This window comes from Dipodomys merriami, unplaced genomic scaffold (assembly GCF_024711535.1).
Source record: "Dipodomys merriami isolate MVZ:Mamm:240054 unplaced genomic scaffold, mDipMer1.0.p SCAF_336, whole genome shotgun sequence".
NCBI lineage: Eukaryota > Metazoa > Chordata > Mammalia > Rodentia > Heteromyidae > Dipodomys > Dipodomys merriami.
This window is the reverse complement of record NW_027204893.1, coordinates 1,190,027-1,217,999: the sequence shown is the minus strand read 5'-3', so window position 1 is coordinate 1,217,999 and position 27,973 is coordinate 1,190,027. Positions and strand designations below refer to the sequence as shown.

Genomic DNA, 27,973 nt, shown 5'->3' with positions numbered 1-27,973 from the left:
GTGTGCTGTGAGAAACAATGGAACTGTCTACAAGAAGGTGAAACCAGCCAAGGAGACATTACCTGGGTGGAATAAAAGCCGCCTCCGTATCTCTGCTCTTCAGACAGCCATCTGATGATTGGGTTGACATAATTCATCTCTTTCAAGCTCAGGCTGGTGAGTAGAGCATAGGCAGTAGTTTCCACCATTCCTGCTGTACTGGTGTTAGGTACTGAGCTATCTGTACGTTGGAGATTGTCTTTCCAAAACCGGTAAATGGGTGGATGACCTGATGGAATAAAAATGTAAATTTGAAGTCATTCTAACAGGTATTAAAGGCCTTCTGGTTTCCCAAAGCTACTGACTTTATCAGAACACTATAAGACAAACTGGAGAACCCTTCTCCCCTGAAGGAAAAAAAAAATCATATTTGGGCCGGGCGCTGGTGGCTCACGCCTGTAATCCTAGCTGCTCAGGAGGCTGAGATCTAAGGATCGCGGTTCAAAGCCAGCCCGGGCAGGAGAGACTGTGAGACTCCTATCTCCAATAAACCACCAGAAAACCGGAAGTGGCGCTGTAGCTCAAGTGGTAGAGCGCTCGCCTTGAGCTGAAGAGCTGAGGGACAGCGCCCAGGCCCAGAGTTCAAGCCCCATGACCGACAAAAAAAAAAAAATCATATTTGGGAGTTATGAGATAGCACCCAAATCCTTAAGTTATGTCTTTTTACTATTATTACCTCTCAATTTAAGCCACTGGCTTTGTCAGGTACACATCATATTTCATAATTTGGATTCTAACTTATATTTATTAATACTCTTATAATTCAAAATGGCTGCCTCAAATCCTTCTTGGAACAAGTGATTGAAAAAAAACAAACCAATAAAGCCTTTTTGGCTAGACAATTTTGATCAATTCCTAATTACATAATTGGCATGATTGTGGACAAGATACTTTTCTTTCCCTCTCATGTAACCTTTAGGGCTGGGAAGGTGGCTCAGTGGTAGAGTGTTTACCTTGCATGCATGAGGCTCTGGGTTCGATTCCTTAGCGCCACATAAGCAGAAAAAGCCAGAAGTGGCACTGTGGCTCAAGTGGTAGAGCGCTAGCCTTGAGCTGAAGAACTGACAGACGTACCCAGGCCCAGAGTTCAAGCCCCAAGACTGACAAAGAAAATGCAAGCTTTATCTATCCCAATCAGAAATGAAATATTATTTAAATGAGTAAGCTATTTCCTAGCTCTCAAATTCTATGATTCTATGAATGTTTTTGCAGCACCAAAGACATTGTTATGTTGTTTTTGAAGTACTGTACATTGGTTCTGTCTGATATGTATATGTATTCATGTATATGGTAAAAGTTTAGTTGTTTTTTTAAAGGGCAACAGAGTGAAAATTTGTAGTTGTTACTAAATCCCTAAAGACTCCACATAAGCTCCCCTATGACCCAGCAATCCCAATTTTGGGCATTTACCTAAAGGATCACAAACAAACCATACTAAAGCTACCAGCACAGCTATGTTTATTGCAGCATTATTTACTATAGCTAAGATATCGAACCAACCCAGATGCCCCTCAGTAGATGAATGGATCAAGAAAATGTGGTATATATACACAATGGAATTCTATGCCTCCATCAGAAAGAATGACATTGCCCCATTTGTTAGGAAATGGAAAGGCTTGGAAAAAATTATATTAAGTGAAGTAAGCCAGGCCCAAAGAAACTTAGGTCCCATAGTTTCCCTTATTTGCAATAACTAGTTTTCTGGGACAAGCAGAAAAGGTCAGATAAGATGATGTTAAGCGAAATGAACCCAAAGATAGGGACACAGTGTTTTTATTTCTTCCTTGCTATTGTTTCTAATTATAAGGTACCATGTGATTTTTTTTGTTGCTTTGTATGTCCCTCTCCCACGGTATAACCCCTGTTTTCACTGTATTTGATGTTGGTGTAATTTGGGGGGCAGAAAGGATAAAACAAATTGTTTAAATAGGGGTACAGATTGACCCATTGCAACAATGAGATGTACAAGACGCCATGTTGAAAAATGAACTTTACGATTTAGGCGGGGTTGGGGAGGTGGGGGTGGCGTGTAGCTGAGGAGGTGTAGGGGAAAAACAAAGGAGGAGGAGGCAAAAATGCTGGATAAGAAATGTACTCATTACCTTGCTCATGTAACTGTAACCCCTCTGTACAGTATTTTCACAATAAAAAACTTAATTAAAAAAAGAAAAAAGGAAAGGGCATCGTCCTGCTCCTGGTCAAGGTCCCATACCACTTTGCTCAAAGCCCTGCTGTGGCCCTCAAAATGGGAGTTCTAGTCTCCCTCTGGCCCTGAGAGCACTTTAATGTGGAGTGGACAGTTGCGGTTCTTGTTCTGGGTGGAGGAGACATAAACCAGCACTGGCAGCTGAGTGAGCCTGGGCTCACTCATAATTATGAAGTGTCCTCACCAAAATTCAGGGTGGGGCTTGGTCCCCAGTGCCACAGCACTGAAGGGGGCTCTGAAGGCAGGTGATTGGGTAGTGGGGGTGGAACCTTCATGAAAGGATGGGTGCGTTCCTCCTGGCAATGGGTTCATTATACCAGGAGCCCAGTCCCCTTTTCTCTGTCCCGCACCCACCTGCCTTCTCCTTTCCATCACAAAATTTCACCAGGAGCCCCTCAGAAAATGGTGCTATATTCTTGGACCTCCAGTACTGTAGCCAAAATAAAACTCTTTCCTTCGTAAATTACCCAATCTCAAGTATTGGATGAGAGCTGGGCTGAAACAATCTGCAATTGACATCCTGGCTGTTGCACAACTATACACAGATGCTCGGAAGAGTCCCTGTCATGGCTGCTAGCTTCCTACACAACCTGCCCTCACTCCTTCACGCTTTTGGCCCATGCCCTCACTTCCTACTCCTCCTGTCAGCCCTCTTTAGTGATATGGCTTTCTTTGCCATTCTTGGAGCATCAGGAATGCTCAAGCCCCAGGCCATTTGTGCATGCTCTACACCCGTTTAGATATCCACAGGTCTTGCTTCCTTAAACTACCTTTCAGGTCTCCACTCAAGTACAGTCCTGGCTGTACAGTGACATTTCAGTCAACAACAGACCACATATACAGAATGCGTTTTACTGTACGGTCTAGCAAAATACAGTGGGCTACAGTAATTAGGGTCATACACCCCATGATGTTCATCCAATGGAAAAATTGCCTAATGAGGTATGTCTTGGAATGCACTGCCACCATTAAGTAACACAAGGCTGTGCCAGGCTTAGGCCTGGTTGCCCTAGCTCAAATCACAACCCATTCCTTTCTCTTATCTCCTTTCCCTGCTTTATTTTCCTTTTTATCATCCTTCACCAACCTAGTCACAACATTTTATCATGTATCACGTGAATCTCCCCCTAACTACAATGGAAATGTCACAACGATTTGGAACTGTAGGACTTTTTTAGTCTATTTTGTTTTTTGCTTAATCTCCAGAGCATAAAACAGCATGTATCATACTGGAGGTATCCACAGGATACTCAATATGTATTAGTTGACTGAGGGGATGAAACACATTTGCTGAATGTATGGGCAAATGAATACCTCATGTACTCCATTGCAGTGGGATGGTTTGCTCTTAAAGGCCAGCCATGCCTTAGTTGACATTGTATGCCACCCTCTTCCCAGAATTAGAGGACTGTGCACTGAGTGCACACTTGCTGGGTGCCCATGTGGATGAGTCCTACCTTTCACCAAGGCTTCCTTTTTCAGAGCTGAAACAATTGAACGAAACCGGGGGTGTGTTTTATCTCCCAGGGAGAGAGCATAGGCCACAATGGCCAGGGTGAAGATGTTCTGGGACATGAGGGTATTTCCCAACAGGAAGCTGTCAGCTCTTGTTAGAGCTGTGCTGATTTTCTGGAAATAAGACCAGAGAAAACGTATTACTTTGCCAAGCGTCAGTCTATAGACTGATGGTACCACCCCTTAGCCAGGAGCAGAAAGATGAGGGATAGAGCCAAGACCCAGAATGGAAGGGGATGGTGTCTCAGACTAACAATCCTTGGAGAGAAGGGGCAGAGTGTACTTTCTGGCAAAAAAAAAAGTGGATGTCCATAATTAAGTGAAGTATTTGCCTAGGAATTCCCACTTTCCCTTTGGAGTAGTTTTTTTTTTAAATTTTGTCCCTGAGTTTCTTCTGATTTGCATCATCCAGCATAACCCCCCAGAAAAAGCACAAAAGATAAACATGACAACTTTCATCTTCCGTCTCAGCCTAGCTGAGACACTCTCACACATTCAAAAGGAACTGTAAAAGCACACACAAGCAGCAGAAAAAGAGTAAAACTGACAAAAGTACTTTCTTTCTTTCTTTTTTTGAGCCAAAGAGTTAAATGTTTATTTTTCAAAGGAAATAGTTAAAGGATTGTGAAAGTTTTTATTATAAGTAAATGTTGTTTATGGAGAAATACTATATTTACTCTAATCCAAGCATTATATGATGCATACATGCATGTTCCTATCAGCTCAACCTGCACGGTTGGCTCCCGCCTGTAATTCTAGCTTCATAGAAGGCTGAGATCTAAGGAATGCAGTTTGAAGCCAGTACAGGCAGAAAAGTCCTCATGAGACTCTTATGTCCAATTAACCACTCAAAAACCTGAAGAGGCACTGTGGCTCAAGTGATAGAGCTCTGGCCTTGAGTACAAAGAGGCTCAGGGACAGTGCCTGAGTTCAAGCCTCACAACTGACAAAACAATAAATAAAGTAAAATGATAATAATAATCATGAAAGAAGTCTTGCTGGGAAGGGAGATGTGCTTTCTCCTTTCTCCTAAAAATTCCTGGTAACAAAGTCCTTATCACTCCAGGCTGAGAGTACTAGCAGAGTAGCTGTGGTTGCTCTTTCTCTCCCAGCTCCACCTGTGCCTCTCACTCATGTAAACTTTAGTGCCAACTGATCAGTTAGGTTCCTGGGAACTGTCCTCCTTAGATTCTTTCTATCTTGAGAGTAAGTACAAACATCTGTGAAACAAACTAAAAAGTAGTTTGGTTCTGCAGTTTATGTTCTGCAAATCCCTTTGGGTTTGCCCATCTCAGGTTCAAAGGATGTGTGTAACTCACTTCTGCTTTGCAGGCAGGAGTACTCAGGTTCAAAGGATGTGTGTAACTCACTTCTGCTTTGCAGGCAGGAGTATTTAACCTCAGCCCAGGGACCTAGCTTGGGTCACCTCTGATCATCTCTGGAAGCTCCTATGGTGTTTCCCTGAGTTAGAGCCTCTCTCTGTGTCTTCAGTACTCAAATGACAGTGATGTCTCACAAAGATAGGTCAAGGAAGCTGGGGATGCTGGGTCATTTTTCCCAAGATAGTTCCAGTTATTGTCCCAGCTCTACAGTTTAGTAACAAATTAACCTTACCTTCCAGGGGTCAGCTTCCTTAGCTTTCCATGAGGAGGTGAGACAAAGTGACTCAAATATCTGTCACAGTTTGGTAACCCTTTGAGTTAGTCATTTTCAAGGAATGTGAAAAGTAGAAAAAGAAGTATTTGAAAATACGTGTCATCAGATGGGTATAGCCCCGTCAGAAGAAGACACAGCAAGAGATCAGCTAGGGAAAAAAAGAGAACTCATACTTACCGTCAGGGGACAAATGTGAAAGGACTTTCTAATTCCAATCACAGAAAAGGCTGTCATATACAAGGTGTTTTCTTGAGCTTCAACAGGCAAGGTACCCTATAATAATATTTAAAAAGGAGGACAAAGTGGAGTTTTTGGAGAAATTATCTGTTTTTAATCTCTGTTTTGAGCCTTCTCCCACTCTTCCCCTTTGTGGAGTCTAGCTGGATGGCTTACATCTTCTTCCTAAGCACTCGGATTTTCCCACAGCCCTTTTCACTTACCCTGCCCAACTCCCCAATCCCCACTTCATACTTCACTACATTTAAACTCTCCTTTCTCTCCAAGGTCCTGTTCAAATGCTAACTTGTCTGCAGAGTACTGCAACATGAGCTCTGTTCTTAGAGTAATGATAACCCAGTATAATGCTTATAAGACTTTTCAGTGAAGTTGGTTTACCTCTCCAGCTTTATTGGCCCCTGTTCTTTGAATAGAACACCCTCTCTCTCTTTCTGGAATTCAAATTGGTAGGCTCACCGGGCATATAAAAGATGTTCAACATCACTAATCATCAGGGAATGCAAATTAAAAGCACAGTGAGATATCATCTGTGAGGAAAGCCATGATCCAAAAGGGGCAGTGCTGGCAAGGATGAGAGGAAAGGGAACCATTGTACACTGCTAGTTGGAATGTAAATTAGTGCAGCTACTTTAGAAACCAATATAGACCAGGTTACAGGCTTGCACCTGTAATCCTCTGTACTTGAATGGCTGAGAATGGGAGAATTGTGGTTTGAGTCCAGCCTAGGCAGAAAAGTTCATGAGATAGATCCCTTCTCAAACCTATATCTGAGCATGATGGTGTGTGCCTTTCACCCTAAACTACGAAGGAGGCTGAGACTGGGAGGACTGCACTAGCATAGGCAGAACAATCTTCACAATTCCTCCTCAAGGCAGGGAAGTTGGATGTGCCGGTCCTGTCCTCTCAGCAATGAGGGAAACAGATTGTGATCCGGGAGTACCCCTGAGCAAGAAGCCATACTCTATCCTAAAAACAACCAACAAAAATAGGACTAGAGGTATGGCTCAGTGGTAGAGTACCTGCCTAGCAGTGTGAGGCAACTCTTTTTTTTTTTTTTGCTTTTCCAATCTAGATTGGATTCTCTATTTTCAATAAAACTGTATTTCCCTTTCCTTTATATGTTACCAGACATTTAAAATTAATTACTGCCTGACTTGTCAGCTAGATCTAAAGCTCTTTATCCCCAGTAACTATACTGTTCACTGTTGGGTCTCTGCCACCTAGCCCTTACTACATATTTGTTAGATATTTATTCACACAGATTATTAGAGTTACTGGTATTAATACTTGAATTTCCATATCCATCCCTTTCTCTACCAGTGGCCTAGGTCCTTTGTGACAGAGATCTAATCTGGAACATATTCTTCCTGACTCTCCTTTCCCACTACTCCTTTGCATGTAGTAGGTGCTCAGCCAATGGTTGTTGAGGGAATGTTGAAGGATGGATAGCTGGTTATCTGAGGGGAAAATGTTTTGCTCTTCAAATGGCATCTATATGATCAGTTTCTCCTACTTCTTCTGGGAACTGTAGTCTGCTGGTGGTGTAACAAAGGACCATCATGAGACCCATTGTCAGCCATGGAGGCCATTCTTGTCTGATAAGAGAGGCATTGGATTTGGGCATGTAGAAAATATTTCTGCTGGATCATCAATAAAAACATTTTAAGAATAGAAGACAGTCCAGAGTATAGTGATACTGTAATTATAATCCAAATTTGGAAGCAGGTTCTCATCTCAGAAAGTAGTTGGTGGCACTTTTTTCATTAATTGTTTCTAACCTCTCTTAGTAATAGGATGCAAATAGGGTTGGATCGTTTATACCATATAACCTTAACTCATAAGCAGGCTCTGAACTTTAGATACAGCTCCAATACCAGAAGTAAGGAATCAAATAGGTACATTTTACTTATTCTGAAATCGCTGGAATTAACTCGCAAGAGCTACAGATGCTTGGTGTTTCAAATAAGTGATAAGAATAAGATATTATTTATTTGACTAATGGGAACCATCTGAAGGTCTTTCCATGCTAGAACACAAGGAAATCCCAGTGTATTATTGTCCTATTTACAAAGTAAGTTTCTTTCTGGGTTACATATTTTAATTTGTCGCTGGGAAGGTGGCTCAGTGGTAGAGTGCTTGCCTTGCATGCATGAGGCCCTGGGTTCGATTCCTCAGCACCACATAAACAGAAAAAGCCAGAAGTGGTGCTGTGGTTCAAGTGGTAGTGCGCTAGCCTTGAGCTGAAAAGCTCAGGGACAGTACCCAGGCCCAGAATTCAGGCCCATGACTGACAAAACAAAAAACAAACAACCATATTTTAATTTGTCCTCTCTTCTTTTTTGTCTTCCCATAACAGAATGAGACTGAAACTCAAACTTGTAAAAATTTGATTGTTATTTTGTACATCTGATTTCCTTACCTGCAATTTTACTGGATGATATTGGGATTTTTCCTTGAAAGACCCATTTTCCAATTGGCAATTCTCAATCAGCCACAATATAGAATTGCAAATTGAATTTTGATTCTGTTCTATATATTCATGTACTTGTCCAAGTATTCTTAAAGCAAATGCTGTTAACCTTTAAGACAAAATTGAGTGCACCTTTAGAATACCAAGTCCTTGCTGGATTCCACTAACAGCATGTCTATTTCACGCAGTTTATTATTCTTGTGTGATTATTGTTTTTTGTGGGCTTTTTTTGGTCATGAGACTTGAACTCATGGCCTGGGAAGCTGTTCCTGAGCTTTTTTGCTCAAGGCTCATGCTCTACCATTTTGAGCCACAGTACTATTTTTGGTTTTCTGGTGGTTAATTGGAGATAAGTCTTGTGGACTTTTTTGCCCAGGCTGGCTTTGAACTGTGATCTTCAGATCTCAGCCTCCTGAGTAGCTAGGATTACAGGTGTGAACCACCAGAGTCACCTAGTTTATTCTTTAAAAGAAAAAATTTTGATGATGAGACTGGTAGGGAAGGGATAGATGGGAAGAGGGGAGAAGATGGCGATCTCTAATCAAAACCACTGCATACATATATGGACATGATAAATTGACACCCCTCCCCTTGTACATCCATTTTAAGGTAATAATAAAAATATGTGGGGGAAGGGTGAGAAATGCAGTTATTATATTCTATGTACATTATGTAAACATTGGACTATATAACTTAAGGATGGGAGGGGAAATAACAGGGAGAACAATAGATCAAGATGCATTGTCATAACCTGACTTATAAAATTGTAACCTTTTTTATTTATTTATTTTTTGTTGGTTGTGGAGCTTGAACTCTGGGCTTGGGTGCTGTCACTGTGCTCTTCAGCTCAGGGCAAGCACTCTACTGCTTGAGCTACAGCACCACTTCCGGTTTTCTAGTGGTTTCTTGGAGATAAGACTCTCACAGACTTTCCTGGCCGGGCTGCTTCAACCATGAGCCTCAGATCTCAGCCTCCTGAGTAGCTGAGATTACAGGCGGGAGCCACCTGTGCCCGGCTCAAATTGTAACTTTTTAAAACAGCTGCTTAATAATAACTGTTTAAAAAGAAAAATTGAAAGCATATGATTTGATAGCATGTGTCCATTTTATGAAATGACAAAGGAAAATATATGGGAAAAAACTCTCCAAATCATTCAGTCAATGAATGGGGAGGAGCATTAAAAACCAAAAGAAATATTAGTGCTGGATCTGAAGTGGAAGTCCGCCTGGTGTGTTTGAGAAACAGGAAGGCCATGGAGCTACAGTTGAATATAGGAGACCAAGGAGAGAGGTAAGGAAGAGCCAGATCTTAAAGACCTCTTGAAGCCATCATAAAAATATTGTGTTTTTTAAAATTAAAATTATCTTTAAGTAGTTGTACAAAGGCGGTGCCATCTAACAAAGCAGTTTATGAGCACAATGCATCTTGGTTAGTGTCACCCCCTTCAACATCCTCACCCCGCCTTTGGCCCTCCCCTTTCCTTACTTTTCTTAATTTTGTGTTATATGCAATGAATTATTGATGCATTGTCTCCCTCTTCCCCCCTACATTTCTTTACTCCTCTTCCCTTAGCCTCACTGCCTCTTTCATGTTCCCATTCCCAACTGCTGATTTTGTGGGGCTTTGACCTAGTCTTTCAAAAAGATTATACTATTTGAGCTCTCCATAGAGTCTATTATACTTCAATTAATTCATTTTTAACCATTTGCATACCACCCATCCTGTTTACTTACTGATTTATAGGTACATTCTATCTACCACAAATGAAGGAAGCCATGTAAGCTTTGTTTCTCTGGGTCTGGCTTACTTCATTTAATATAATTTTTCCCAAGTCTTTCCATTTCCTTATGAACAATACAATATCATTTTTGTGTGTTTATTTTAACCCCAGATATGAGAAGCTCCTGAACATTTTAGAGTGACATTACCTAACATATATTAACTGGTCACTCCAGTGTCATGTTGAGTAAGTATTGATCCAAGAGGATCTTTAATATACAAATACGTGAATTCAAATAGAGTTCTTGTTGGGTTTTTAAGAGATCATTACCGAATTATTATGATCATTCTGAAACTTGATTTTTGCCCTCCTTCAATGTTCAGTTGTTGTTGTTGTTTTTTAAGCTGTCCCAGTAGATCTAGTTCATTCCTTTTCACCCTCATGCAGTGTTGCATTTAGTCAGAAGACTAAAAGGAGTGAGTACAATATTCCAGACAGGAAGTTGGTTTAGACCAGAATGGTATAAATGTCATTGCTGACAAGTAGTCAAATCCAGGATGTGTTTGAAGATACAGCCAAGCTCAGATGTGGCTGAAGAAGAAAGACAGGACTGAAGAAGGACTAGGATTTCAGTATGAACATCTGGAGGAATGGAATTTCCATACTGTCTTTTATTCTTAATGAGTAAATCAAACTCTGTATGAAAAATACAAGGCAAAATCTCCTACTTACCAAGTGCTAGCATCCCCACCCTTCCACATGCTGTAAGAATGGTCAGCATTTCTGTAGGACATGATGCTCACCAACCCTAAGATACACCAGAAAAAAAAAAAGATAGTGTTTCATTTGACTTCGGTTTCTGTTCAGCTTGTCATATCCCCTCCCCCCCATCCCTGGGGAACAGTAAACTTCCTGTCATGTCCAGCAGTAAGTCATCGTGTAACAAACACTGAACTTCTCAAAATAAAGGACATGAAGTTCTTGAACTGAGAATCAGTTTCATCAATCAGAATGTTCTGATCTGATTCAAAGTGCTCTGAGGGTTTCCAGTGCAGGCATCTTGCCTTTCACCCAGGCATTTTGGTAACATTCAGCCTAAATGCCACAAAAACAGTATTCAGGTATACAACAGAGACCATCTCATGTTTTTTTGTGTGGGGGGACTGAGATGCTTTTTACAATTAAACTTGTACATAGCTTGTAACACCTTGAAAATGAACTCAGTCAGAAATATTTGTTTAAAAAATCAGATGATATGAAAAAAATCAGATAATTTATATTATTATTATTAGTGGTGGTGGTATTTGTTGTTGTTGTTTTACCTTCTTTCATTTTTTTCTTCAGGATCTGTTTTTTAGTCACTGAGTTAGGATGAAAAATGTTCCAGTGGTTTCCTGCTTCCAGGTAGTGAAACACATAGAACGTTGGGACGATGCTCATTAGCTCTGCCTCAGCACTGCCCCGGGGAAGGTGGGTTAGGATATCGATGCCATCTTTACTCAAAACTGTAGACATAACTTCCCCTATAAGGAGCCCTGAGAAAGAGAAATCAGAGCAGACACAACCACTTCCTATCGACTTCAAACACGATGAAGAGGGAAGAGCAACTGGTTTCACCCCATTTTATCTCAGCAGTTTACCTGCTTCTTAGAAATGGAGTGAAGAAAAGGGGATCTGGTTAGAAGTAGGAATTTAAAAGTAACAAAGAAAAAGACTTTTAAAATATCATGATGGGGGGGGGGGGAAATGGGAGAAAATGAGGGAGGTAGTGACATTGTTCAAAAAGAAATGTACTCATTATCTGACTTACGTAACTGTAACTCAGCTGTACCTCATCTATACAATAAAAAAATTTAACATCATGATAATATGGTAGACAGATTAGCGCATAAAGAATATGGCAAATGAGCTGCTATTGAACCTGATGGGTTAGGACATTATGAATCATATCAGACAATCCTTTGGGAATCTTGGGCAAGCCACTGGAGGTGAGAGAATTTCTGGGATGGTTTTTTTGTTTGTTTGTTTGTTTGTTTTGGGTCCATTCACGGGGCCCGAACTCTGGGCCTGGGCACTGTCCCTCAGCTCTTCAGCTCAAGGCTAGCGCTCTACCACTTTGAGCTACAGCCCCACTTCCGGCTTTTTTCTTTTTGCTTATGTGGTGCTGAGGAATCGAACCCAGGGCCTCATGCATGCAAGGCAAGCGCTCTACCACTGAGCCACCTTCCCAGCCCTCTGGTATGGTTTTGACCATGTGTATCCCTTCCAAAATCCATATGCTGAAACCTAGTCATCAAGCTAATGATAGCTTGTGGTGATTATTAAGGTTTTAGCCTCACGAATGCAATAACAAATGTCATAAAAGAGGTAGGAGGGAGCTGTTGACTCTTTTTGACATTTTGCCTTTTGTTGTGTTGAGGATGCAGCAAGAAAACACTTGGGAAGCAGGGAGAAATCCTTGCCAGACGTTTGGAGCCTTTGGATTTCCCAACCTCTAATACCATGAGAAATATATTTTTGATCTTTATAACTGATCCGCCCTCAGGTATTTTATCACAGGAGCATAAGTGGACTGACAGCTCAACAGGGCAGTGTTGTCTCAGAGATGTCTGTAGGTCATAAAGCCTTCTGTGGAATTGGACTGGCCGTGAGTCCCTTAGAAAGTTCTTTATGTCTTGAAGTAATTGTGCCTCATTTTAGAGGAGTCTTTGGGGCCGTTGGCAACTCCACTCTCCATTATGGGAGAACTGATCTTTATTTAGGTGGGGTCCACGAAAGAAGATAATTGGAAAAGTGATCACGTGTTTTGAAGCTAGGGCACAGAGAGAATGTACTCTCAAGGGCAGAGTTTACATATGCAAGGAAATAGAAAAATAGAAACACAACACTCTTGAGAAGATTTGGCTTTAGTCTGAAGGACAAAGTGAAATAAGAAAGAAAAACAGGATCTGTTGCTTTACCTTTTACACTCAAAATCCTTTTGACATTTGTTTTGGGGACCATATCTACTGGGATCTTGTATGGGAACTCCTTTCTTCTGCTAATGACACCTGTAATTTTTTAAAAAATCATGTTTATACAGATTTCTTAGGGGAAAATGACTACATATCATTATGTATCGTATATTGTACATGACACCCAAAATTTTTAAAGACGTTGGTATAATAAAACTACTAAGATTTTAAAAGGAAGAAAAACCATCAAGTACATTTATCAAGCCCTTGGCATGTATGAGCTCTTTAAAATAACAGATTAAATTTAGCGGTAAGCTCCCTGTAGTAAATAGGTTATATCAATTTTATCCATCAGGAAGAGGTAATATGCCATTTTTCCAAACAGAGAAAATTGTTCCTGGAATCAAAATCTAAAAATAACTAACATGTAATTTCTTAGACAAGGTAATTTGCACACCAGCTCCATTGGGAAGCATGAACTGAAATTCTTTCCACTTTCTGCTCCTAGTCTTAGACACACTTTTTCTATTATGCACACAATAGCCAAGTTTTAGAATACTGGATACTGGGTCAGATAATTTTTCATTATAATCAGTCACTGGTGTATATCATAAAAATGATACTTGGCATTAATAGCGTACCATTTGTTCTAGTAAACGTGTGTGTGTGTGTGTGTGTGTGTGTGTGTTTATGTATGTAGGTACTGGGCTTGAACTCAGAGCCTTGCACTCTTACTTGGCATTTTTTTTTTCAGGGCTACAGCTCTATTACTTGAGCCACATCTCCATTTCTGGCTTTTTGCTGGTTAATTGGACATAAGAGTCTCTGGGATTTTTCTGCATGGGCTGGCTTTGAACTAGGAAAGACAGAGAGACACAGAGACATGGAGAGAATCTTTGCAAAGTTCTAACTTTGTCTAGAACTGTACTATAGCTGAGCAAAAGCAGGGAGATAGGGAAGCAATAGGCATGAGGAGAATAGGTTCTTTTTTTGGGGGGGGGGGTCCAGTCGTGGGCCTGAACTCTGGGCCTGGGCGCTGTCCCTCAGCTCTTCAGCTCAAGGCTAGCGCTCTACCACTTGAGCCACAATGCCACTTCCTGTTTTTTTTTTCTGCTTATGTGGTGCTGGGGAATCAAATCCAGGGCCTCATGCATGCAAGACAAGTGCTCTACCACTGAGCCACCTTCCCAGCCCGAGGAGAATAGGTTTGCAAAGTGACTGATCAACCTTGTTGTATTTTCAAATGATGCAAGTTAAATAATTATGTAATAATACCTTTTTCTTAGATGTTCTTTGGATTGATCATTCTAAAATAAAATACTACAAATCACTGCGATGTATAGAAAAAATCACTAATATATCAGGAAGGCAATCAATTGTTACTATTTCAAAGTCCTGAATTTAGAATGAATATCTTTAAATGGAGTAATTATCTTTGTTTGGTGTCAACCATCCAGATAATGGCACTGTGAGTGCTACTGAGAAAGGTAATGAGGTAGGGAATAGACAATTTTTAATCTACAATTGAACATCTTGAAAAATAGATTACATATATGTTTTAGTCTTACATCATGTTTTAATTTCAAGAGCAAAACCCACGACATATTAATAAAATTATTTTCCTACCATAAATTCCCTTTGGATCCAGAGTAACACCAGCATAACTTTCTTTTTTGATTCCTTCTGGCTAAAGACAAAAAGTACTTAGTTAAGAATATAATTATATCTCTATGACCTAGCTTCCTTGGATTGATTTTTCTCAATGAAAAAAAATCCCTTTGTTTTTGAAAAGATAAATGATTACAAATGCTTCCATGCATGCATATCTATAGCAATAAGATTTTTCTATGTGACTACTGATCAGAGAAGGCAGTAAAAGTAATAGTCAGGTTATTCCTCCAAGGACTCTGTATATATTAGCTTATTTAACCTCTAAATATTCCATGAGTAGAAACTATCATTACTTCCATTTGACAGTTACAGATGTGCACACATGTAGAGGTCAGGTAACACATCTAGTGTCACATCCATAGGCAGCACGAAGCCAGGTTTTAAAGCCAACCAGCTTGTTCCAGTCTCTCTAGGACCTATGGCTCAGGAATGTGCCTTGCACCAAATAAATCAATACATGCTGTTCTTGGTGTTGCATTGTTTTGTTTTTATAGAATCTTGCCCAGGCTGGCCTCAAACTTATAACCCTTCTGCCTCTTAGCCTCCTGAATAACTGGGATTACAGGCATTACAGGCTGTATTTAATTCAATACATGTTTAGCTGCAGTGATTTCCAAAGAGAACTCAGATAATGAATGCTTAGGAAGATCCAATCTGTCATCAACCAGTCATGTGGCCTTTGTCAAAAACATCTTTTTAAAGTATTATTTTATCTATCTATCTATCTATCTATCTATCTATCTATCTATCTATCTATCTATCTATCTATCTATCTATTTTGTTGGTTGTGCAGCCTGAACTCTGGGCCTGGGTGCTGTCCCTCAGCTCTTCAGCTCAAGACTAGCGTCCTACCACTTGAGCCACAGCGCCATTCTGGCTTTTTTTCTGCTTATGTAGTGCCTCATGCATGTGAGGCAAGCACTCTACCACTGAGCCAACTTCCCAGCCCTAAAGTCAGTATTATTTTAAATGGACAAAGCATAATTGTATCAGAATGAGCAGGTATATACCTGTAATCTCAGCACTTAAACAGTTGAAGCAGGAGGATCAGGAGTTTAGGAGTAGCATGGTATACATAGAACATCCTTGTCTCAAAAACAAAAACAAAAAAAGAAGATCTTCTTCTTGATAACATGAAAATACTCTAAAGACACGGACCCAATGATATTGAATGAATTATCATTGTCTTCTCTTTTTCATTTTTGCCTGTTTACTCATATATAAAATGGAAGGTTTTCTAGGGTGTAAATTGTTTAAATGTAAGCATTGTAACTTGTGCATTGCTCTGACTCAGTCATTGGCCTAGAATTTGGCCATGTATTTCAAGATACATTGTCTGAATTTGCCTGGGGTGGGTGGAGAGATGGTCCTATTTTCAAATTTTGTGAAAATCTCAGGGTGTGGAGATTATCGGTGAAATTTTTTTCCTTCTGTGGTTTTTTTTTCACTCTTCATATTTTTTATAATAAACAAGTGTTATTTCTCTATTTAAATTTTTTTTATTTGTTTCAGTTTAATGAAATAGTCTCATCACATAGTCCATGCTAGCTTGGAACTCACTATATAACCCAAAAGAATGATAAGACCCCAATTAACCACCAAAAAGCTGGAAACAAAGGTGTGACTAAAGAAGTAGAGCACCAGCCTTGTGTGAAAAAGCTAAGAGAGTGCTCAAGTCCTTGAGTTCAATCCCTAGTATTGTCCCTGAACTCCCTAGTATTGTTCTCACCCCACTTCCCCAAAAAAGGACACCAAATTTTTCTTACCACCACTCGTAATGTTTTTACTAAAGTTTCTCTTCCAAATGAAGTCTCCAGTGAAAAGTTGAGGTGGTGGAGGCCGATTTCTAGAGGAAGCAGGCTAAAGGTGACCAGATGAGTGGAGGAGCCCTCTACCCTCTGGCGCACACATTTAGAGGGTTTGGTCCCCTGAGGGTCCACATCTGGGCTTCCTGATGTACAGATGCTCTCTGCAGCAGACATCCGGACACAGAACTGAAATGTCCCCAGCGAAAAATCATATCAAAACATGATATCATGGGAATCAGGCAGTTTATGAAAAAAAAGTATTTTAAGAAAGTTTACTCCGAATTATGCCTCCCTGAACACAGACCCTCCCCTGGGACTTTAACAGTGTGTAGTGTAGTAACCCCTTAGGTTCGAAGGCCTGGCAGAAGCCTGCAGCTCCAGCAGAGAAGGCACCATACGCAGTCCATTTCACATCTTCTAAGTTCAGCTGTGGACAGCACCTCTCCAAACGCCTGTGACTGTCAAGCTTAGTAATGGACACAGGAACTTGAATTTCATGTAATTTTCATGTGTCATAAAATCTTCCTGGGCTTTTTGATCCCTTCTCAACCACTTAAAAATGTAAAAATTATCCTTAGCTTTTAAGACACACCCACAACATACCCACCCACACCCACCCACACCCCCCTACACACACACACACACACACACACACACACACACACACACACATACGACATGACAGTCACATTTGGCCTAGGGGCCCAAAACTGCTGACTTGGATCCTGTACATAAAGCACAAGATTTAAAAGCACAAGTTGTAAAAGATTTCATATTGTAGAGAAGTCAGTTTCTCTAATATTCATTTACAATTTGAGAATGATACCAATCAAAGACCTAATCCTATTGTGTATGTATATATGTACACATATGTATGTTGGTACTGGGGCTTGAACTCAGATCCTGAGTGCTTCTCTTAGCTTTTTTTACTCAAGGCTGGAGATCTACCATTTGATCTATACCTCCACTTTCAGCTTTGGGGTGGTTCATTGGCAATAAGTAAGTCTTTTCTGCCTGGGCTGGCTTTAAACCTCAATCATCAGATATCAGCCTCATGAGTGGCTAGGATTACAGAGCAAATGTACAGGAATAACAACAGCAACGACAGCAGAGGGTAAATGGGGAGAAGGAATGTGACTGGGTCCATGGATGGGCTACTTTAATGGTAACACAGAGCTGTAGCTGTGGGAATAAGAAGGGGACTGGGTTAGAAGGACAGGAAGGAGAGTCTGGTTGGTTGGTAAGAACTGTGAAATCAAGGTTTCAGAGAGGATGGCAAGACTCATTAAGTGAAGATAATATAAGCAGCTAAAATGGAAGAATGGCTTGTTATCACAGAGAGGGGCAGGAACTCAAATGCAGTCAGTGTGAACTTAGCCTCTCTGAACCTCCCATAATTCTTCACATTGCAGGTCACGTGAACACATGTCCTAACTCTTCCTTTCTTCCTGCTGTGTCAGACTGCATTGCCTGTACTACATTCATCATGACCATTTGTTTTTTACTGCTGAACTGAATTGAATTTTTATTGTTTTGCATGTGATAGTAACCCCACTGACACCCTTAGAAAGCCAGAGAATGTCTCCCCTTTTCCCTCATTTGTTTAAACATAGCATGAATGCCTGCTTACCACCATCCCTGAAGTCCTGTAGTTATAAACAGTTCCTTTCAATTGAATCTGTTCCCCTCGTACAACTGAATAGGGTATATTCATTTCTAGGAAGACATCTTTGAACACCTTGGCCTTGAGGGTGTCAGCTACACAGATACCTTAGTCCAAAGGAAAAGCAAGTTAGGAACATTTTAGGGAATTTCTATTGTGCTGTTTTGGTATGGAAGTATGTCACACTGGCTTTTAAGATAAAAGAAAATCAGATCACATTTCCCTCTGGACTGTCATCCCATCCTTTGAATTTTCTGCCTATTGATTTAAAAATAGTTATTGGTATTAGCAGAGTTTGTTTGTCCCACAACTATTTAATTCTATTTGAGGCATGAAATACTTATTAGCAAACGTACAAAATAAATAGTCACAATTGGTTCTATTTCATGAGCATAAAGTTTTGATCATGGAAAATAAGATTCCATGAAAAAAAAACAGAATAACAAATACTATTGCCACAAAGGAAAATAAGCCCAAGAGGGATATATTTGTTTTTAAATCTGCTTAGGCCCTCAGTCACTGAGAAAGTAGAAAAAAATAGAGAGTTGGGAGTTCTTTTCTACAGCTAGATAGTTAAGAGAAAAAGGAGAAATCGATAGGTTCAAAGGTATGAGTATAGCTATGTCTTCTGCTAATACATAAATACTAAACAATAATTTATCACTTATTATCTAGGGTAAATTAAATGCACATGAACAAAGAATTACATCTTACTAATGAAATCACTCCTTAAATAAAGAAATGTAACATGCTTCCTTACCACTGTCTGAAATGCCAACACCTTGAATTTCCCAAGTAGTGAGAGAATCAGGCAGCACAAATTGCAACTGGTTTCTGGAATTTAAAATGTTGAGATGATTCAACTACCTTGAAACATTAACCCAACTTGACAGAATTTTTTGCTTTAGATTATTTTAGAAGAAAAGAAAATGACAATATACAGTCCTATCAGATAGCAAGGGAACATTCATTAAGAAAAATACATTAAACTCTTACTTTTAAATATTACACATATAAGGGGAGCATTCAAGTGTACAGGATACCTTTGTAACTTTGCAAAGTCAAAACATATAAAACAAAAAGTGTGTTTAGGGGCTGGGAAGGTGGCTCAGTGGTAGAGCGCTTGCCTTGCATGCATGAGGCCCTGGGTTCGATTCCTCAGCACCACATAAGCAAAAAGAAAAAAGCCGGAAGTGGCGCTGTGGCTCAAGTGGTAGAGGGCTACCCTTGAGCTGAAGAGCTGAGGGACAGTGCCCAGGCCCAGAGTTCAGGCCCCACGACTGGACCCCCCAAAAAAACAAAACAAAAAACAAAAAGTGTGTTTATTGTGATTATGTTCTAAACAGGAAAGAAAAACTAATAATTACTTTTGTAATACTGAGGATTAAACCCAGGGCCTTACACTTTATAAACAAGCACTCTACTATTTGCGCTATGCCCTTAGTCCTGTTTTTGCTTTGCTTTGGAGATACCATCTTGTGCTAACTTTCCTTGGGCCACCTCAAACTTATGATCTGCACACCTCCACCTCCTAAATTGCTGAGCTTGTAGGCACCCACCATCATACTGAACTAATGTAATGCATCCTAATACTGTTCATAAAAATTTGATACAACTAAAGATGTCTAATTATGACTAAGCTTCTATATTTCTTTTCCTCTATGACCACCAACTTTGTATCACATACAGACTTCAATTCCTGAACAGGCTAGTGGGAGACAGGCAAATAAAGTGTACATTACTCCAGTAAGTGTATCAACAAGGAATCAAAAGACCTCAGAGGTTGGGCACCAGTGATTCACACCTGTAATCCTAGCTACCCAGGAGGCTGAGATCTGAGAATCTCAGTGCAAAGCCAACCAGAGTCCGTGAGATTCTTATCTTCCAATTGACCACCAAGAAAGCTGAAGTAGAGCTGTGACTCAAGTGTACCCAGGCTCTGAATTCAAGCCCTAGGACAGGTGAGGGGGGAGGGCAGAGAGAGGGACAGAGACAGAGACATAGAGAGACAGAGATACAGAGACAGACTGAGCCACAGACAGAGACAGAGAGAGACACAGAGTGTGAGAGAGTGAGAGATGGGGGGAGGGAGGGGGGAACAGTTCAACCCAGTATGCATGCATTTGATACATTTATTTTCATGCCTCTGCGAGCAATATCATAGCCCAATAAACTAACAGTATGATGAATTTGGTTTTTTACTTCAAGGCATTTTAATGAGAAAAGCAAACAAATATTGCTATTATCATTCTATGAGATTCTTATAATATAGTTAATTGGGAGGGGTAATTAGTTCAATCACTGGTATTGACAGTACTGAAAAATTTTACCAAAAGTGCTAGAGAATGAACAATGTCAAACAAAAATGCAATTAGCCAGGCATTGGTGGCTCACACCTGTAATCCTAGCTACACAGGAGGTTGAGATCTGAGGATCCTGGTTCAAGCCAGGTGGTGGGGGAGGGAGGAGGCAACGTCCCTGGAGACTTTTATTTCCAATTAACCACTCAAAAACCAGAAGTGCATCTGTGGCTCAAAATGGTAGAGCACTAGTCTTGAGCAAAAATGCTCAGGGACAGTGCCTAGGCCCCAAGTTCAAGCCATACATCTGCAAAAAAAAAAAAAAAAAAAAAAGCAAGCATCTGGCTGTATGCAGTAAAAGGAAGTGAAATGATTTTATCTTTATCTTTTATCTTTACTAACAATTCATGTTACCCTGATACCAATAACCAGAGAAAAGGCTATTAAAAATATGAAGCAAAACAGAACAAAATTTAACTAAATAGTAGGGTCATCTTAACTATGAAGAAATGAGTAGTGTCCAGACTTTTGGCCATGATATTTACATTTTCCATATTTTCTTTCCAAAAGAGCATCAAAGAAACATGATACCTCTGGGGAACACGATGAACTTCCCATAACCAGCTTTCTGGAAAATAGCTCCGAATTTCTGGCTTCGTTACTGGTAACAGGGTCTGTATGTCTGAGAAAAAAATTATGTGCAATTGTGGAAAAAGAGAAATCTGCTTATAGATAAATTTTAAAATGAGTGTTCATTTATAACTAAAGTACTTTCTAAAAGGCCACTAAAGCATTGTTAAGTGGTTTCAAAATAGAACTACGAAGGCCTTATGATTTCTCTCTATAATATAATAGCACTGAAAAAAAGACATGAAAAACCTATAATGATTTTCCTTTTTTTTTTTTTTTTTTTAAGTTAGCCTGTAATACTAGCTACTCAGGAAGTTGAGCTCTGAGGATTGTGGTTCAAAGCTAGCTCAAGCAGGAAAGTCCATGAGAATCTTATTTCCAATGAACCATAGAAAACTCAAAGTGATGCTGTGGCTCAAAGTGGTAGAGCACTAGCCTTCAGCAAACAGAACTCAGGAACAGCGACCAGGTCCCATGTTCAAGCCCTATGACTGACACACACACACACACACACACACACACACACATACACACACACACACACACAAAAAAAAAAACTATTTTTATTATCTCAAGTAGTTGTACAAAGGAGTTGCCACTCAACAAAGCAGTTTATGAATACAGTGCATCTTGATCAATGTCACTCCTTTCAACATTCTCACCCACCCTCACTTTTCTTTTCTCCTCCCCTCCCCCTCCCCTTCCCCCTCCTCTTCCTTCCCTTCCTCCTCCTCCTTCCTCCTCTTCCTTCCTTTTCCTCCTCCTTTACCTCCTCCATCTTCCTCTTCTTCTTCCCCTTCTCCTCTCCCTTTCCCTCCTCCCCTTCCCCTTCCTCTCCTCCTCTTTCCTGTTCCTCCTCCTCCCTTCCCCTCTTCCTCTTCCTCTCCTCCCCTTCTCTTCCCCCTCCCTTTCTCCTTCCTGTTTCTCCTCCTCCCCTCCCCCTTCTCCTCCTATTTCCTGTTTCTCCTCCCCTCCCCTTCCCCTTCTCCCCCTCCTCCTCTCCTTCCCCCTCCCCCTCCCCCTCCCCTTCCCCCTCCTCCTCCTCCTCCTCCTCCTCTTCCTCCTCCTTCTTTTGCTGGTCCTGGGGCTTGAACCCTGAGCCTGGCCTCTGTCCATGAATTTCTTTTGCTGAAGACTAGTGTTCTATCATTTGAATCATACTGACTTTGTTTTTATTTTTGTTTTTCCTAAGTCATTTATTGGAGATCAGACTCTCACAGACTTTCCCGCCAGGGATGGCTTCAAACCACCATCCTCAGATCTCAGCCTCCTCAACAGTTAGGGTTACAGGCCGCAGGCCCACCGCAAACCTCACTTTTTCTTTTTTCCCTAATTTGGTAGGTTAGGTATTGAATGTGTGTTGGCGACTTCACCAAGCAGCTTGTGAGTACAATGCACCTTGATCCCGTGTGTGTGTGTGTGTGTGTGTGTGTGTGTGTGTGTGTGTGTGAGACACAGGCAGGTGTATGAAAGGGGTTTCAATGCAGCCTGCCAGTGTGTGAGGACATTTCCCCCCAGCCCCTCCCGGCCCATCCATTTACCTGCGTCCATTTCTCTCTCTCCATCGCTCTCTCTCACACATGCACACGCACACCCCCCCACGTGCGTGCACGCTCTCTTACACATGCACACGCACACACACCCCCACGTGCGTGCACGCACGCACGCACAATGATCGCACGTGCCGAGCAGCCCCGCCCCCTGGAAGCGCCCGGCTTACGCAGTCGGCCCAGCTGCAAGCCCTTGTGGGAGCTCCCAGCGCGGATCTGGTTGGCGATGGTGCAGCACTCGTTGAATGCCCGGATGCAGTGCGGCCCCACCGTCACGCGCGCCACGCGCTGCGCGCAGGTCTCATAGTCGTTGCGACGGGCGCCATCGTAACAACACTTCCGCGGCACTGGATGCCTGTATTTGGCAGCTGAAACGATGGCAGTTACAAGAACCCCGGATCAGACCTGGGCGTAACATCTCAGGTCCAAAAGGAGTCTCCGCGGAGGGCTGGGAGGTGTGGCTCACGTGGTAGAGCACCTGGTCCTGAGTTCAAATTCCCCCTTACTGCCAAGGGGAGGGGAGTATCTCCCACTTCCAAATGATTCCTTTTCTGAACAACAGCCGTAGCTAGTCGACAAGACACTGCCCTCTCTTTGGAACTACCCCAGGAGGGCAATTTCATGGCCTCACCAGGGCACCTAATTCACACTAAGTGGTTTAAGGATGTCCTCACTTTTGAAACTGATGCTCAGGGTTTAGCAGTCTCTGAGGAACATAGGTTAAATAGCCAAGTGGTTTTCTAATACTACACTGTAATGTCCTTCCCAAAGTAATATATTCTACTTGTTCAAACATGTCTTCTGTGACATGTGGGGTAAACCTTACTGGCAGTATCATGCTTTTTTATATGCTCAGATTTATCTGTGTCTCAGATATAGCTGTGTCTTGATTATCCTTGTGACATGTCATGAAGAACTACAATAATTCATATGTAAACGTAAGAAATTATTACAATGCTATAAGCATGGCTATTAGCTGAACTCAGGCCATTAACTCCCACATCAATATTCTTTCTACTGTAAGATGGACAATGATCATGTTACCATAGAAAGAATTCCCATGTTGGGCTGGGAAGGTGGCTCAGTGGTAGAGCGCTTGCCTTGCATGCATGAGGCCCTGGGTTCAATTCCTCAGCACCACATAAGCAAAAAGAAAAAAGCCGGAAGTGGTGCTGTGGCTCAAGTGGTAGAGCACTAGCCTTGAGCTGAAGAGCTGAGGGACAGCACCCAAGCCCAGAGTTCAGGCCTCACGACTGGACCCCAGAAAAAAGAAAAAAAAAAAAAAAAGAATTCCCATGTCTTGTTTTCCAAAGAATAATCTAAATTCTATTAACTGTTAAGTATATGAAATAGAAGAAATTAATTTCCTTCCTCCCTTCCCCATCTCAAGACCTTCCTCCTTCCCTCCCTCCCTCCTCCCTCCCTTCCTTCCTTCCTTCTTGTTTTGCCTCTCATTTGCTAGAGAGTTGCCCTACCACTTGAGACAAACTTCCAGTCCTCTTTGGTTTATTATTATTTTTATAGGTCTTCACTTGTTTGCCTGTGACTGGCCTTAGAACATAATCCTTCTACACATGGCTCCCTGTGTAGCTGAGATCTTAGGTATATATATCACATCTGGCTTATTGATTGAAATGAGGGTGTTGAAAACTTTTTGCTCAGGCTGGCCTGGTATCTCATTGCTCCTGATCTCTTCACCTGAGTGGCCAAGTTTACAGGCGTGAGTCATTGTTCAGGCTTTATATCTTTAATGTCTATCTTAAGTTAAGGGAAATTGTGTAATGCTTCATTTTCTACAGCTTTTGAAGGCAATGATCATGGTATTTTATAATTGTATGCAACTTAGAGTTATTACCTTGTTCTTCTATTTTCTGTTGCAGTTCTCTTCTTGGCCTGAGAATTTCTTTACAAGTTTCATCTGTTATTTATTTTTTTAAAGGATAGAGAAGAAGAAAAGAGGGGAAAAGGAAATGAAACCTTTAAAAAAATTCCATAAAACTAAATGTTTAAAATATTTTCAAGTCATTCATTCAACAAATCTGTAGACATTGTGTACAATGCCTCTTAGTATGATTTCTTTTTTCAAATGGAACATGCGATCTCATAGCCCATAGCTTGATCATTTTATCTGAGGTTAGCTTTGAACCTTTCACCTTAGTGACCCAGTGATCTTAATTTTAAGCATTTAGAGTGAGCAAGTAGTAAACTACTCTTTTTGGTTGCTATTTAAACTATGTTGTTAACAAGTACAATACAAATACCCCCATCTCAAGCATAATGATGAATAATATTTAAATCGAAGGATGAAGATGATTAAGATGTATTCTCTGCCCTTGAAGAGTTCACAATTGTCCAGAGTGAGCTTAACTAACCTTAAGAATGTACTCTAATTAGGAGAGGGGAAGGGAAAAAACAAAATGCTTAAATAAGGATACAGGTTGACCCATTTTAACAATGAGATGTACAAAACACTATGTTGAAAATGAACACTTTACAACTTCAGTGGGGGGGGGGAGAGGTAGCTGTGGAGGTGGGAAGGGATGGTAGGGGGAAAACAAAGGAGGAGGCAACAATGCTCAATAGGAAATGTACTCATTACCTTGCTCATGCAACTGTAACCCCACTGTACAGCATTTTTAGAATAAAAAACATACAAAAAAAGAATGTACTGTAATTGTATTACTTATGAGTAGATCTAGTCCCCGTAAGATATACTCCCTATTAAAGGAAGAAGAAATAATCATCTCTCAATGGTGAAGACACCTCATAGAGCATGTGATTCATTCATTGAGTCAGTCATTTGAACGAATGAGTTACTACTAGTTTGAGACTAACAATCCTCTTGCTTCAGGCTCCAGAGTCACTGGGATTACAGGTGTAAATTGATGCTCCTGAAAATGAGGTAATTATTTTGGTTTGTAATTATTCTAAGTTTGTAAAAGGAAAAGCAGCCCCTAAGAGTTAAGGCCAAAAGCCATAAAATAGCATCGTCCCATCCTTGGGAGCCAACCTTGAGTCTGTATCAATGAAACATAAAGTTAGGAAGGCCAGAGTGAGGACTGATTTGAAAATTCTCAGGAGACCACGGAGGACTCGGGTTCTGCACGAATCTGTGCTTTCTCCAAAAGAAACACATTACCATGGCATTCTGAGGTCAACATAGAGAATATTCTGGAAGAACAACAAGCATGAAGGCTGGAAGGCAAGTGGCTTAAATGCCAATCATAGAAACACAGCATGTTTTACCGTGTTCTTGGGAGCTGTCCGTGTTGGCATTGGTGAGAAAGGTGAGCCCAGCTAAGTAGAATACATCCGCATTGTCACGGCCACCGCCTGCCCCACAGCCTAGGTCACTCTTCTCCAAAGCTTGAAATACCTGTCCAGAAAAGGAACATGTGGATCCTATCCAGGAATTAAAACATTTCTCTGAGGAACCAAAGCACCATGACATGACTATCACGAAATCTGAGAAATATATAGCACACTCGCTCCTCTGTCAAATGCACAGAGGCCAGATTGCTCAACTTCATTTGTTGTTGTTGTTGTTGATTGTGGGGCTGGAACTCTGGGCCTGAGCTCTGTCCCTCAGCTCTTCAGCTCAAGGCTAGCGCTCTACCACTTGAGCCACAGCGCCACTTCCAGTTTTCTGGAAGTTTCATGGAGTTTCCTTCCCAGGGTGGCTTTGAACTGTGATCCTCAGATCTCAGTCCCCTGAGTAGCTAGGATTACAGGTGTGAGCCACCAGTGCCCAGCTTCAACTTCATTTCTTTAGGTTGTCCCTTTGTATTTATATACTCACTTATTCAAAATTCAACCAAGAATCAAATAGCTTTCATTTCAGGAAGAGATTCTTAGAGATCAGGCCATGGTTGGTGTTTTGTACACGCAGTACATGCTGTAGTCAATACGATGCTTACAATTTAAATATATAAAGAAATAAATGGGTGAAAGCATGAAGAAAAGAATTAACAAAAAATTTTTCCAATGCTGGTGGCTCATGCCTGTAATCCTAGCTACACAGAAGGCTGAGATTTGAGAATATCAGTTCAAAGCCAGCCTACGCAGCAAAGTCTGTGAGACTCTTACTTATCTACAATTAACTACCAGAAAACCAGAAGTGACATGGTGGCTAAAAGTGGTAGAGTGCTAGCCTTGAGCAAAAAAGCTCAGGGACAGTGCTTAAGCTCTGAGTGCAAGCCCCACAAATGACCAAAAGAAAAAAGTAAAACTAATTTTGAAGTGACTAAAGTTTTTTTTAAAAAAGATCATACACCAAAACAGACATGGAGACCAATAGAACAGAACAGAAGACCCAGAAATTAAACCATACAACTTTAGCCATCTAATTTTTGACAAAGGAGCCAAAAACATACACTGGAGAAATGACAAACTCTACAACAAATGACACTGTGAAAACTGGTGATCTATATGCAAGACACTGAAATTAGACTTCATCTTTCTCCCTGCACAAAAATAAACTCCAAGTGGATTGAAGATCTTAATGTAAGTCCTGATACTGAAAAAACACTCCAGGAAAATGTAGGGAAAACTCTGAAGAGATACACATAGGTCCCAATTTCTTAAATAGGACTTCAATTGCCCAGGAAATTATAGCAAGAATGAACAAATAGAACTGCATCAAGCTTAGAAGTTTCTGCACAGTGAAAGAAATAATCATTAGAACCAAAAGAGCCAACCCATAGAATCTAGGAACCCCCCACAGAGCCGACCTGTTATTCAACACATAAAGGATTAATATCCATAATATACAAAGAGCCCAAAAAATTAAGAAACAAATTAATACATGAGCAGAGTTCTTAGAAGAAGGAATATAAAAGATTAATAAATACATGAAAAAATGCTCAACATCTTAGCCCTAAAGGAAATGCAAATCAAAACCACACTAAGCTGGGCACTGGTAGCTCATGTCTGTAATCCTAGCTACTCAGGAAGCTGAAATTTTAGTTCAAAGCCATCCAGGGCAAGAAAGTCCTTGAGATTCTTAATTCCAATTAACTACCAGAAAACTGAAAGTGGCACTGTGGCTCAAAGCCTTTAGTGAAGAAGCTCAGGGACAACACGCAGACCCTGAGTTCAAGCCCCATGACAAAACAAAATAAAAAATCCCAAAATACAAAAAAAAAAAAAAAACAACTACACTAAGATTTTATCTTGCCCCAGTCAGAATGACATCCATGAAGAAAAAAAAGAAAGAACAAATCTGGAACCTTTTCAGGGAAAAAATAACTCTCCTTCACTGTTGGTAGGAATGTAAATGAGTACAACCACTATGAAAATCAGCATGAAGGGTCCTCAAAAAACTGAAAATAGACCTATGACTTTTTGATCCCACTATACCATTCTTGGGCCTACATCCAAAATAAAAATATCTGCATAATCCATCTTTAGTGCAGCTCTGTTCACAACAGCCAAACTGTGTGATCAACCGAAGTTTTCAACCACCAATGCAGCCAAAGGATAGATAAACTATGTGTTATATAAATAAATAGATGATAGATAGATAAATAATGGAATATAACATAGCCATAAAGA

The 27,973-nt window shown here is 40.7% G+C and overlaps 1 protein-coding gene across 1 annotated transcript in view; it reads right to left on the bottom strand.

Moving 5' to 3' along the window:
• Positions 1 to 27,973, bottom strand: part of LOC138803184 (complement C5-like) — a gene marked incomplete at its 3' end in the record, with an annotated part of 69,132 nt that overhangs the window by 18,602 nt on the left and 22,557 nt on the right. Inside the window, exons 15-29 of the mRNA XM_069987036.1 lie at positions 25,667 to 25,796; positions 24,276 to 24,338; positions 22,591 to 22,788; positions 20,832 to 20,922; positions 18,701 to 18,774; positions 17,908 to 18,047; positions 16,236 to 16,463; positions 14,425 to 14,485; positions 12,805 to 12,894; positions 11,167 to 11,379; positions 10,577 to 10,652; positions 8,073 to 8,232; positions 5,594 to 5,689; positions 3,703 to 3,874; positions 63 to 268 (exon numbers count right to left, since the gene is read on the bottom strand). Of these exons, the coding sequence (XP_069843137.1) occupies positions 63 to 268; positions 3,703 to 3,874; positions 5,594 to 5,689; positions 8,073 to 8,232; positions 10,577 to 10,652; positions 11,167 to 11,379; positions 12,805 to 12,894; positions 14,425 to 14,485; positions 16,236 to 16,463; positions 17,908 to 18,047; positions 18,701 to 18,774; positions 20,832 to 20,922; positions 22,591 to 22,788; positions 24,276 to 24,338; positions 25,667 to 25,796 (1,998 nt within the window). The remainder of the gene's footprint in view (positions 1 to 62; positions 269 to 3,702; positions 3,875 to 5,593; positions 5,690 to 8,072; positions 8,233 to 10,576; positions 10,653 to 11,166; positions 11,380 to 12,804; positions 12,895 to 14,424; positions 14,486 to 16,235; positions 16,464 to 17,907; positions 18,048 to 18,700; positions 18,775 to 20,831; positions 20,923 to 22,590; positions 22,789 to 24,275; positions 24,339 to 25,666; positions 25,797 to 27,973) is intronic.